Source organism: Amphiprion ocellaris, chromosome 23 (assembly GCF_022539595.1).
Source record: "Amphiprion ocellaris isolate individual 3 ecotype Okinawa chromosome 23, ASM2253959v1, whole genome shotgun sequence".
In the NCBI taxonomy this organism is placed as follows: Eukaryota; Metazoa; Chordata; class Actinopteri; family Pomacentridae; genus Amphiprion; species Amphiprion ocellaris.
In genome coordinates, this window is record NC_072788.1 from 14,786,186 (window position 1) to 14,799,735 (window position 13,550).

General features: G+C 40.2%; 1 protein-coding gene across 3 annotated transcripts in view; it reads right to left on the minus strand.

Annotated features, from left to right (window-relative positions):
• Positions 1–13,550, minus strand: part of svep1 (sushi, von Willebrand factor type A, EGF and pentraxin domain containing 1) — a 101,073-nt gene that overhangs the window by 19,074 nt on the left and 68,449 nt on the right. For all 3 annotated transcript variants that reach the window (XM_035947446.2, XM_023268649.3, XM_035947445.2), the window contains 15 exons: positions 13,149–13,310; positions 10,720–10,808; positions 10,241–10,337; positions 9,879–9,992; positions 8,722–8,835; positions 8,389–8,590; positions 7,466–7,623; positions 6,452–6,650; positions 6,153–6,328; positions 5,299–5,423; positions 4,870–4,999; positions 4,482–4,652; positions 1,052–1,225; positions 836–955; positions 406–582 (listed from right to left, as the gene is read on the minus strand). In XM_035947446.2, coding sequence (XP_035803339.2) covers positions 406–582; positions 836–955; positions 1,052–1,225; positions 4,482–4,652; positions 4,870–4,999; positions 5,299–5,423; positions 6,153–6,328; positions 6,452–6,650; positions 7,466–7,623; positions 8,389–8,590; positions 8,722–8,835; positions 9,879–9,992; positions 10,241–10,337; positions 10,720–10,808; positions 13,149–13,310 — 2,208 coding nt within the window. The remainder of the gene's footprint in view (positions 1–405; positions 583–835; positions 956–1,051; positions 1,226–4,481; positions 4,653–4,869; positions 5,000–5,298; positions 5,424–6,152; positions 6,329–6,451; positions 6,651–7,465; positions 7,624–8,388; positions 8,591–8,721; positions 8,836–9,878; positions 9,993–10,240; positions 10,338–10,719; positions 10,809–13,148; positions 13,311–13,550) is intronic.

Consider the following 13,550-nt stretch of genomic DNA (forward strand, 5'->3'; position numbering starts at 1 on the left):
TCAGGTGGAGGTAGAAACATACTGACTAAACCAGTGAACCCACCATTATATGAACCGAATCAACTGCAGCATTTTAATGTAAAAACTCATGAAATGCAGAGTGCACCTACATGTGATGTATTTTGCACTCATAGAAAACAATGCATGTAGAAAAAAATACCTCAGTTTCATCTTGTATAATCCTGACATTAAACACCCTAGTTTCCTGTTTTCAAAGTAATTTTGGTCACACACCTGTCGGAGTTTGTGTCGAAAAGGCCAAAAAAAACAAATTGAGTTAAGAACAGATAAACGAGTCATTTGAAATGTCAGCATACTATATAGTTCTGCGCATTTGTAGCATATTCACAGTATGCGATGTGGCGCTGCATTGTGATGCCATTATGTGACCACTTTTCCTCTCACCTCTGCAGTATGGAACAACATCGTCCCAGGTCCCTGTATCCAGGCAGTGGAGTCGAGATGAGCCAATCAGCTCGTAGCCGTCATTGCAGCCGAACAGAACCTCGTTGCCCATCAGGAAGTTGCTGCCGTCTCTGTGACCAAACTCTGGAGATCCAGGATTCTCACACTTTACTGGCTCTGAACACACACACACACACACACACACACACACACACACACACACACACACACACACACACACACAAAGCTACTGGTTTTAAATAGGAACACAAAAGAATCCTTTTTATTGTCAATATTTTTGCATAGCTTTGATTCCATCTAGAATTGTTTCATTTCTGGTTCTTTAATGACCTCATCCTCTTATTAGAAATGATTAAAAGGACAGCAAATTATCTATAACACCAATAAATCTACTCATGAACGTCATTACCTGTGCAGTTTTTGCCATCTCCACTGTACGGGTGAATACAGGTGCAGGTGTAGGACCCGTCTGTGTTCTGACAGCTGGCATGATCATCACAGTCAGACCCCAGAGCACACTCATCCACATCTGAACACACGCAGACACACAAAACAGATATTTTATCAGTTGCCAAACTTCCAAATACAGTATTTATTTCATATGTATTACTTGAATGTTTTGTACCCAAACAGGCCGGTGGATTTCCTCCCCACTTGCCGCTGTTGGCGCAGTGCACCTTGGCATCTCCCAGCAAGTAAAAGCCGGCATTACACTGATAGACCACAGAGCTACTAGCATGGAAGTCGGTCCCCTGAAACAAGCCGTTCTCCAGAGGCTGAGGAGGTCCGCAGGACACTCCTGTAACACAAACAGAGGAATGTTTGGTTGGAATAAACTTTTAGAGCTACAAGTGAAACCTTTACAACCATAAATCCTTCCATCATCAGGAGTGTAATTTCAGTCAGGCTGTGCTGCAGAACATTTCAGTGTTTTCAACGTGAGATTTGGTTCCTGAGTTGAAGCCGGTGCTCTCCTCAAGATTTTTTTTTGTGGATAAATTGCTGCATTTTTTTTTGCAACACTGAGGAAGTTGCATTAAGTTTTAGTCTAAGTTCAGAAACTTGTTCTCTGACTTGGAGCAGCGAGTTTTTTAACAGCTCCATCAATGGATCAACTTAGAGGAAAACACACTGACATTGAGTCACTGAGACTCTCCACATTCCACACAAACCTTTTGGATAAATGTCTTTTAGAAGAAAACACCAGGATGGACTACTGGACAAAATACAGCTGCTATGAAAACTGATTCCACTATTAAAAATAGTAAAACATCTCAGATTTAAGCTGTGAAGATTCAGACAATTAGTAAAAGAAAAAATGAACTTAAAGATGCCTAAGAGAATCATACACAGGATGCATAACCTTCAAAGATTAACATCATCCACACTTTGGTTTTTTGCTTGCTTTGATTTTTGAAGGATGTTAGGTGAGGATGAAGGTGGGAGTGGAGGAGAGGCTGATGGGCGAAAGGTGAAGGGAAGGTAAAGAGGCTGATGAAGAAGAAAGGGTGAGGAGCTGGTAAAGAAGGGGGGAGGCAGAGGAAGCTACTGCTGTCCAGCCTGAGCTCTATTGCTCTCCTGAACTGTCTTTTCCTCGTCCACCTTCGCTCTCTGGAGTTTCTCGACGTCTTTGAGCTTTGCAGAGAGACTCTCCTCCTCCTCCTTCTGGAGCTTCAGGATTTCCGCATCTCTATGCTTAAGCTGCTCCTTCAGCTCATCCACATTGTCCATAACTTCTCCCCAACACGTGGATGCGTTCAGGCTCTCTGGAGAGGCTTTGTCAATACTTGCTGGTTGGTTTGTGTGGTTGGTTTGTGTTTTTCAGCAGTTCTTCTTTAAGTTAAGTTCTTGTGTGAAGGTTGCTGATGGTCTTTAGCACACTGGGACTGTGTGTTTCCTTTCAGTCAGACAGAAACATTTAAAATGATTCATGCAAAACGTCCCAGTCTGAAGAAACACAGTACCAGCATTCAAATTCACTGGCTTAAATGGGCGGCTCATTAGAGGTGCTATAAAGTAACAAGAACACTGTAACTCTTTCAAAAGCTTGCTGCCATGAAGCTGATCATACATACCTTCCTTTAGCTTTCAATATATTTGTCAACAGGGCTACTTCACCTAAACAGTTCAGCAGTAACCAACCGACCCAACAAACACAAAATCTCCTGGGATAAATGCCTCCATGTTACACAGAGTTCTTTAAACGACCCCACAACAGGCTCTCATCAGGTGCAACCTCCCCACCATCCTCATGTAGAACAGACAAACTACCACAGCATACCACAGGTTGCCTTTAAAATGTGTTTCATGTTCTCCTTCGATCATGTATCGCTGACATCCATCTTCAAATGCTCGGCAATTTGTACCATTTGCTCTAGTGTACAACTTTTTGACATCATACCTGTCCAAATTCTCACAAAACCGATGCAAAAAAACAAAAAAACACCACTGTCACACTAACTCTTTCTACTCTACAGGTCACTAATGGAGTTGTAACCTCATCATTTAGTCATTTCCAGCCGTAATCTAACACGTGATAGGGCAGAAAACAGTGCAGCTGTCGCCTAAACCGAGAGGTGTCAGATCTGACCCATTGTGTATCAACCCTTCACACATTTGTTGCTGTGAAAAACTGTTTTTCTTTTTGTTTCCGTGAGTGACGAATGGTAAATTTATCCACATGTCAGACTGTTCAAAATCACCCACTTCTGTCCCTGAAAGAAAGAAAGTAGTATTTAAAATAATATGTACACGCACTTCAATATAGAAGTGTATTTTTCTATGTTATTTTAAACTTGTGTATGAATTAAAAGCTTATGTGCCACAAGTTCTTCCACTGTCTGGCCCTTAGTTACATTTCTACATCTCCCAGCCCTTGCATTCTCATGAAATTTTCCAGATTTGCTATTTTCAAACTGTCCACCAGTGCCCTTGGACTTTCCAAGCAGTCCCACCTGGTTCACTTCGCTTGCCTGATCACCTGTTCTCCATTTTCAGCTTCCCATTACTTATAATGGCTCTGTTCCCCGTACTTACTCCTGGCTGATCGTAAGTGTTTATACAAGCCATTGCTTTCCACTCACCTGTCCCTGAGTGCATTTGCCTCAGCCAGACTCGCCATTTGGATTTTGTTTGCCTGAACTCTCTGTAAGCCAAATCACTTCCAGTAAACTAATTTCAATTTATCTGTTTAGCAGTTTCTAGGTTTTGGTCCTTCATCCTTGTATTCTACAAAAACGTCATATATTTCTGACAAACTCTGACAAAGAATACATTTATGATTGTTTTTCACAGATTTTCCTTGCTCAAGAACCAGTTCTGCATAGCCAAACCTATCTCCACTGCACCCAGTATCATTCTGGCTTGAACAGTGCTTGGCACAGGATGCAATGATTCTGCCCCTGCAAAATGGTATCAAGGGAAACTTGTTTTGGTGAAATATACTAGCAAGATGAAACTTTTTTGATAATTGTGAGCAAACATGCAAGAACACCCCTGTTAGAAGGCAAATGCTTTGTAGAACTATTCACTGAAAGGACCAAGCAGGCCAAATGTATTACATGATCCAGATCTTTGCTAGAACTGGTCATTTTCTGCATGTAAGTTGCTGCTTGGTGGTTGTTGTTGTAGATTTTTAAAAACAGAACAGCAGGGTAGAAGAGAGGAGGAGAATGCTGGTAAAATATGTGGCTAAGAGCAGCTACCCACAGTCTACATCTGGTGAGTCAGACTACCTAGGAACTGGTTTTGTTTTCCATCCCCAAAGAAGTACGCTGGAGAGCACGTCTGGAGTTAAACACACTACAATATTTAGTTCAGCTGAGTTCATTTTTATTTGATAGGGACGATGCACTTTAACATAGTTTCAGAACAGTGCATGACACTGATGTGCTGCATAGAGGATAAATGTCTTTTGCGAATTTCATTCACAGTGAGAAAAGCTGATTATTTTTGCTTTAAAGTCTAGATGACAAGGAAAATCAGCTAAAACAAGTGAAAAACATAGAAATTTATAACTCCTTTGCAAATCAGAGCAGTTTTCATCTGTGTCTTACGTTCACAGCTGGGCAGGGGGTGACTCCACTCTCCTTTGTTTTGGCACTGCAGCACTGGCTCCCCCACCAGGTAGAAACCGGGATCACAGGACAGCTGAACCTGTGCACCAGGGCTCACCTCCACAGAGGAGACATGCAGGTGCGGCATGGCGTTCTCCAGCTTAGGGCACTCTGGAGAAACAGAAATGGCTGAGTTAGAGCTACTGTGACTTGCACACAACAAGTTTAAAAAGCCAAATTGTTGTTGTTGAAGGTTGAAAACTACAAGGCTGACTAACAGAACACTAATTGGAAAGTCAGCAAAACTATGTTTGAATACATTAAATAAATGTATTCCTGGTTCATCATTCAATGTAACATGTTCCTGAAATATGTGAGGCTCTCTTACCAGCACAGAAAATGCTGTTGAGGTTTACTTTGACTCGGCCCACTACCCCATTGAGGAAGTCAGGCCAGGCGAGGACGTTTCCTCTGTGGGTCACATGGGAGGCAGGACAGCTGCTGGCCAGGACCTTAATCTACAAAGAAGCCAGACAAAATAGATTTAAAAAAAATGGCCTTTATACAGTAAAATCACATCGATATTCTAAGTTACATGCTAAATTATGGGGTATCAAAAACCTGGGTTAAAATGTCCTAATAGTATTTTTTAAGACTCAACAGAAACATAACCCATGAATACTTAAGTAAAAATTCTGCACTTGATTATTGTCAAATAAATTCACATCATAACATCACAGTTAGAGCTAAAACTGACTATGAATCATACAGTGGTAAAAAAACTAAATAAAAGTAAGAGAGCATTTTTCATGTTTACCTGCTGTGGTGTGAGAACACGGTCCCAGATGTTGAGTTGGCTGATGGAACCGACGAAGGATTCCACAGGGTTGAAGCCCTCCCCCCTCTGATCCTGGTCCTGACCTAATACTAGCGCCCCTCCACCTACAGGACACAAGGAGCACCGAGGTTAACCACATGGACACAGTTTTTATTCAATTTAAAGATAGAAAACAATATAGACAAGATTCTAGATCAAACTAAACACAATAAAAATTCTTAACTAATTGTAAATTGATAGTTGATACAACTTATTGTTTTACTGTTAAAAAATAATGAAATTTTAATTAATAATGCTTACTAATTGTTAGTACGGCTAAATTTGTCATTCTTTCATTATTCAGTGCAATTTAAAATACCTAAAAGATGATATAAATATAAAATATAAAAGACTATAGATTATATATGGTATCATGGCTGGTAGGAGGCAATAACATTCTTTCAGCATTCATTACATACTGATGACATTAGTAAACTATTTATTAATAGATTACTGTTGGTAACTTTCAATACACTATACTGAGTATTTGCTAGAAATGTCCAAACGATTTGTAAACCTAAAGAAATTGTCAGCAAAACCTCTATAAACAAGGCGGATCAGCTTTGTGCAACACTTTCTTAATATCAATAATTGATTTGCAAACTGCCTATGAACTAAACAGTGACATTAGTGAAGCCTATTATAAAGTTTCTACTAATGATAAAGATAACTGTGTAAGTCTTAGCCATGGTTTTATTAAATTAAACAAATTTTTTGTGCTATTGAATATTTCAATGATATGGAAAAACATCTGTCTTGGCAGAAAGGTGACCAGGCCGAGGATAGCACTACACCTGGGATAGTGGTGCCGACTGACAGGCCTTTGCCTCCGTCTGAGGGCTTTCCATTGATGTAGATTCTCCAGTCGCCATCCCAGCTCCTCCAGGACACCCCAATATGGTACCACTGACCCGTGTTCACTGCAGGGCAGTCAGTGATCCGCTCCTTACCATTCACATACAGCACCCACCTGTAGGAAAATCAGACAATAGGAAGACAGACAAATTGGTCAAGGACATATAAGTAGGAGTGCATGTATGAAATGTTAGAGTACATGGATAAATTTGTGTTTCGAACTTGCTACAACACTGACCCGTTGTAGTCTATTAGAAGGAAAGCGTTGTCACTGCCCTCCACAGCGTAGGACACAGGTGTGCCATAATTGGTGGTGTCCACTGATCTCATCCAGAAGGTGCAGGTGATTTCCGTCAGCGCCGGCATCACTCCGTCCATCATCACGTAACCATGGATACCAGACACCTCAAAGTCCAAGTTGAAGGCAGAGGACATCTCTGATAGGACAGATGAGAAAACAATTTATACAAGGAGTGAAAACACCGTAAAATATGTACTACTTTTAAAATAATTAATTCACAAATAAACAGGATAAGCATTATCAATAAACATTTTCAAAATGTGTGGTTTCATCCTGACCACACATGGAGTGAAAAGACAAAATGTTAACGAGCCCAAGAAAATTAATTTAGATTCTCTCTTGCTTTAGCTCCCGTTTTTGTGTGAAATGCAAACACCTTTACCTCTTGGGGAAACTAAAAAAAAATTCCCTCTTCTCTTTAACTCCTGATTAGTAGATAATTGCAACTAGAAGTTTGCCACATGAAGAAAAGGCTTTGAGCCAAACTTGTGTAAAATATAAAATAAAATGTCAAAATACTTTTTCCATTATCCCACATTTCATTTCTCTTTAGATTCACATCTTAACTCTGGTGTTTTGTTATGAAAAACAAGAAAATTTATTGTAGTCAAATACTAAAACATCAGGGGAAACAGTTTGATTGTAACAAATCTAATGCTGCAATGACACCTTAAAAACATTATAAAGGTGTTTGTATTTTCAGCATGTTTATTGAGAACAGTAATGATGTAAAAATAGAGAAATGCCAAAAAATGATGGCCAGTCAGCTTTGTGTCAGATGAATTTAAAAAAAAAAAAAAAAACGATAATGAATGCATGCCCGAGCTGTGCTTTAATAGAAATACACAGCCAGGTGTAAGTGACAGCTGGATAAAATTTACATGAATTATCTCTTTCCCTGTCTTCCCTCTCTAGAGTTGCCATGGTGATGTGTCATCTGTCCTATAGTACCTGTCTCACACCTGGTTCCGTTGAACCCAGGGAGGCAGCGGCAGGTGTAGGCCCCCAAACCATCGAAGCAGCTGGCCCCGTTCACACAGGGGTTAGGATCACACTCGTCCACATCCACCTCACACAGCCGGCCTCGGTAGCCCTCCACACACTGACACCTAAAAAAACAGCCAACGAAGACAGGGACGTGTAATTCCTCTTTATTTTCAGATGAGAATTTCCTCAGAGGTCTTACCAGTTTCTCTGAGCTTAGTGCATCTAGAAACATGATGTTTGACCTATATCCATGTATTTAATCCTCCTGTTGTCCTCATTTACAGGCACCAAAAAACATAGTTTTCTTGTCTGAAAAAAATCCAAAAATTCAGCCAAAAAATTCCCCAAATTTCTGAAAATTTGCAAAACCTTCAGGAAGAAAATTCCAATAATTCCTTAAAAGTTTCCCCTAAAAATTTTATTTTTAAAAAATCCCCCAAATTTGGCAAGAAATTCTGAAAATTCTTCTCAAAAAATGAGTAAAAATTTTCCAAAAAAATCCTAAAAATATCTAAAGTGACCACCTATATATCAGTAAAACTTCTAATATTTTCTTTAAGAACATTCACATAAAAATCAACCAAAATCCAGCAAAATTCGCTCGATTTTAGTTGATTTTTATGTGAATGCTCCTGAGAAACATTTTTAACTTTTTTTTTTCCCACCAAAAAATGTTCAAAGATTTCCCAAAAATGTTGAAAATGTGGACGTCAAAAGTTTAACTGTGAAATTTTTTTATTTTTTTCTCCACATTTTCAAACTTTAAAACGGGTCAATTTTGACACGCAGGACAACACGATGGTTAAAGTGATGTATAAGCATGAAACATATACGAACAGCAACACAGAAAGTGTTTATTTTGAACAGTTACCAACTCATACTATTACCTGAAATTGTTAACAGCATCCAGACACGATCCTCCGTTCAGACAGGGAGTGCTGTAACATTCATCAATGTTGATCTCACAGCTATCCCCTGAGAATCCAACGGCGCAATTACAGCTGTAGCCACCTGTCAAGTCCTCGCACACACCTCCATTCAGACAGGGGTTTGACAGGCACTCGTTGATTTCCAGTTCACAACGAGATCCTGTTGAAACGTGAGAATGAAGTCAGTGGTTTAATATTCCACATTAATAATTACCCGATGTTAAGCAGAAAGTTGAACTGTTGCTCTAACTGTTTGATGATCAGTTGTCAGTGTGAGTTCAGATATCTAACCTGTGAAGCCGGCGGCACAGCTGCATTTGAACTTGTTGACCTCGTCCACACACACACCTTCATTCAGACAGGGGGAGGAGACGCACTCGTTTACCTCCGCCTCACACAAAGAGCCTGAAACAAAGGCAAAAGTAAAGTGTCAGAGAAAGAGAATAAGCACAAATGTGCAATACAGTATTTGGTTAAGGATATGACCATCATCATGTCATTATTATTCATTAAAAAAAGGAAGTTTTTGCACATTAAAAGTTCTTAATTTGGTTTTCAGTACGTGTAGAGTAAGTAATATACACATACGAAGGGTGATCAGAAAGTTCAGAGGCTGTTTGTGGTGTGTGTGCATAGACCCCATCATGGTCTTGTGTGTAAGACACGTACAAGTCGTGACTGTCATGAGATGTTGCGTGACATCGCTAACGCTGTTACAGAAGTTTTTGTGACCACTGGCAGTTCTGCATTTGTAATTTGTCCTTGGACCTCAAACTCAAACAGGAGCAGAGAAGAAAACATCACATTCTGTGTCAGTAAACAGCCAAGAAGTGGGTCTGCAGCTGCCACCCAGAAAAGAAACTGCGGGTCGTAGCCGCACAGTGGAAGAGCCGAGGTCAGGGCAGGAGCGAACCAGCAGCGTGTTGATCATTTTCCTGGACATTCGCATGGCTGTGCACCAGAAATTAGTCCCACAGGATCAGATTGTCAGGGCATAACATCATGACATATTTGAGGGAGAACATTCTGTGCGAGTGATCTGAACTGTGACACTATGGCATGTGTGTGCTGTGCACCAGCCTAATGCTGTTTTTTTTTTGGCCACAGCAATGCAACCGTTGCTCCCCACCCATCCTTGGCTAGCTGTGATTCGTCCTCTTCCCCAAACTGACACAGTTTAGGAGATATTAATGGAGATGGCAGGTAAATTTTAATTTGGCATTGTTTTAAATCTTTATAGGCACTGTCTCGGAACATGTCAATCACCCCTCATATAAACAAGAAATTCACTGTTTTTACAGCTACGTAAAATGTGTAGTCAATGACCTGTAAGTCAAATCTCTAAGCCTTTTCAAGACCTTGAAATAAGCATACAAACATATCTCTTGTTGACCAGTTGGCCTTAGCTTCATAAAATGTTTAAATGTCTCTTCTTAAATGTCTCTTACCTAAAAATCCAGGCTTGCACTGACACTGGAAGTCTCCCATACCGTCCTTACATAGGCCTCCATTCTGACATGGAGCAGAGTCGCACTCGTCTATGTCAACCTCACACTTGGCACCTGAGGGAGTAATGTCAGAATATGAAACCAATGCTTGTCACACACAGTACTGCTTTGGTTGAGATTAATGTCCGATGCAAGAAATTCCAACACTGAAATAATAGTGTTACTGTTGGGTATTACATAGCAATGATAGGAAACGCAACACACAAACCCATCATGTTTAAAAGGCCTCCTTCTTCACTACAGCTGCTAATCAATGAATGGTAATCACATGACAGCGGGTGAATCCCTGACTGGTGATTTACCTGTGAACCCAGGCATGCAGGTGCAGACGTATCCCGCTCCAACCTCCTCACAAGTCCCCTTATTCTGACATGGATTCAGGAAGCACTCGTGGAAAACCTGCGGGAACAGCAGTTCAGACAACGCTATCATACATTTTTATTTTAAGAATATGGCTACAGCTTTTATTGTCATATTTCTGTTGTCATATTTAAGGTTTTCCTAAATTATGTAAGCACTAGGTTTCAAAACACAGATATTTTTAAAGCTCCAGAAGCTTCAGAGATAATACAAAAAGATTGTATATTGGCTTTTGATCATTTCTATGTGCTCGTTTAATTACAAAAACTGTTCAACAATCTATTGAATCTAGCAAATCCGAACGAAAAACATCCTTTGTCGTGCTTTGGATCTTGGACATTAACGTACTATAACTGATGGTGCACACTGAGTTTTCAGAAAAGTCAGAAATAATAAAAGTTTATAAAAGATAAAGACTAACCTGACTGCTGGCTTGGTAGTCCTCACTGACCTCCACCTCTGGAGCAGCAGTTACACTCTCCTCCTTTGGAAGAAAGCTGGAGCCAAAACCTGACAACAACACCCGGAGAAAATGCAGACAATATAAGCAAAGTCAAGTCGGAAAAACACAGCAAGGATCTTTCCCTTTGCTACCAGACCGGCAGACGTTTGACATCCAGCTGAACAAAAGCCTGTATTCTTATTCAAAACTGGCAGCATGTCCAAACCGCTGTTCATTCCCACACTTCAGGCATGCAGTGTTATTCATTTCCATTCTACTCCAGAGCAATAAAAGCCACATTATTTCCATTTCCCCCGATCCCGTGCAGTAATCCTGTTTCCAATTGGACTGAGCTGTCACAACACAGATCAGGCGCCACACAACTGGAGCGATGGCAGCAAGTTTTCACACAGACTCACAGCAGCTCCTTATATTTTATTCTCTGCTGCCTTCACTTTGTTTGTCCTGTAGGTATTTAACATGGGTCACTTCACTTAACACAGCAGAATGATGTTAAATTACAACATCTCTAAAGTCAAAACATCTGCTCACATCAGAGTTGAAGTGGAATTACGGCTGAGACAAATTCTTAGCAGTAAAGTCTAAGTTTTAACTAACTACTGAACACTCATTTGAAGATGGCTGACTTTATTTATGCAAAATTCACTGACATTTAAGAGTCTGCTTTTAAAAGTCACATTAAATCAAGTCTGAAGCAATGAATATCTTTAATAGGCACCTTACTGGCAAAATTTGGAGTCAGTCGGTACAACCGGTAAACTGACGTGGTTCTTCCTGTTTTCATAATTCTGAATGTGCATCAAGGTAGACATTTTTTTCACACCATTCATTAACGACCCCCTCCGATGAAAATCAATTGTTTACTTTGTTAAGATGTCTTTTATTAAACCACAAGCTATATCATGAAGTCATTAGCTGAGTATTCCCGCTCTGAAGTCTATAATGACAGAGTCAGACGTCTGGGGTTTCATACGTAACATATCCAAAGAACAAATCCTGTAAATTTGCATGGTGAGGCTTTCTATATCATTACTCTGCTTTAGAATTGGTTTCTGGCTTGAACATCTATGGCTGAATTACTCCATTATTACAACTTGCCATTATAGCACAGAGTAGTGTTGAACAAAGTCATAGATTAGTTAGAGAGCTCTATGTGTGACAGAGAGGCTATTTTACATTTTCATAAAAAAAAAAAAAACACTTAAATGTGTCTTTGATACACAGAGGTGGGTTTTAAAGGATTCAATCAGCATCCAGAGGGGAGACAATAGCTTAATACTGCTTCTAGACCGACCCACCTTATTTCAGTCATTAACCAGACATCATTTTATACCATGTACAATTATGAATTTTCTTGTTCCAACAATTTTAATGTAGGCACCAACTTACAGAAGACGGAGCCATATCAGCTCCAAGAAGACATAAAGAACAAAGGGCATGTAATCTAAATATTGTGGCCACAAATACCCTCTCAGTTAACACTGTTAAATTTCTGCATACAGGGCTCCTGACTTGAGAGTGTGCGAATGGTGTGTATGAATGGTGACCATTAGCTGCCACTTCCATTGGCACAGGTAGCTACTGCACAAGTTAGTGTGATTGAAAATAGTACTATTTCTTCCACATTGTCCCACTCTCTTCCTGCCTGATGTGTAAACTGTTAGTTCCACTGTTACCGTGACCTAATGATGAAACGATTTATAGCTGATTATGTTAATAACCTAGAGAGGAGGGAGGAGGAGGCTGGAGGAGAGATAGAGAACTGACACACTGGTAAAAGTGTTCAGGTGCAGGCAGAAAGATCTCCACCGAGTCCGGTAAGAAGAAAAAGCAGCCCCACATTCAATCTGGATGGTGCACATTTAAACAGCGATGACAGTTCTGACTACATAAACATGACCGACTTTGGTACTGACATTAAAATGTGATCTGCTGATAGAAAAATCTCCAAATAGAAAACAATGCAGTTCATAAAATCACTCAGTTTCAACTTGGATAAATCTGTGTAGAACGCTCTTTTCACTGTTTTCCAACAAATTTCTGGTCGCACAGCTGCCAAAGTATGCTGCATCCACCTGGTTAGCATCTACCATCGCCAGCATGTGAGGCGTTTAGGGTAAAATGTAATATTTATCAATAAGCAGATGATTAGCAAGTGTTTAGCCTGTGCCCAGTTTATGACTGATGGCAGAAGAGGACTGGTGACAAAATGAATGTCATAGACTGTCCTGTGACTGCACCCACTTGTCACTCAGAGCAGCCACACTCTTAATTATGTATAACTTTCAGCCTTAATACAACGTCTTTATTAAGTCCCAAAAACAAACCATTATCATGTATCATGGGGCATTGTGTAGTTTGTATGACTTCTGGCCAGGGACACTTACTGGAGCAGTGCTGTATCGTGGTCGCTCCGGTAATCGTGGTGGTTCCGTAGAAAGGACAGGAGAGGCAGAAGGAGCGGCCATGTTCGGGCTGGTAGTAATCTCTAGGACAAGGGTAACAGGGCACCAGACCAGTGCGAGAGAAATGACCGGCTGAACAGGGGACTATAGGAGAGAGACCAGAGAAAGTGCACCAGAAAAAAAAAAAAGAAAAAGTGGATCATTATAAAGGTGCAGGTAAAGAGCCAGGATCACCTAAAAATGTTTTAAATGTGGCATTTGCTGGTAGGAAAACATCTGAAAGCTCAAAGTTCACATCTGAAAGGTTATAGGTTATTTATGTATTTTAATTGGAAAACTGGTAGCAAAATTTCTAAGTTTCCAGATCTATCCATCCAGCTTCAA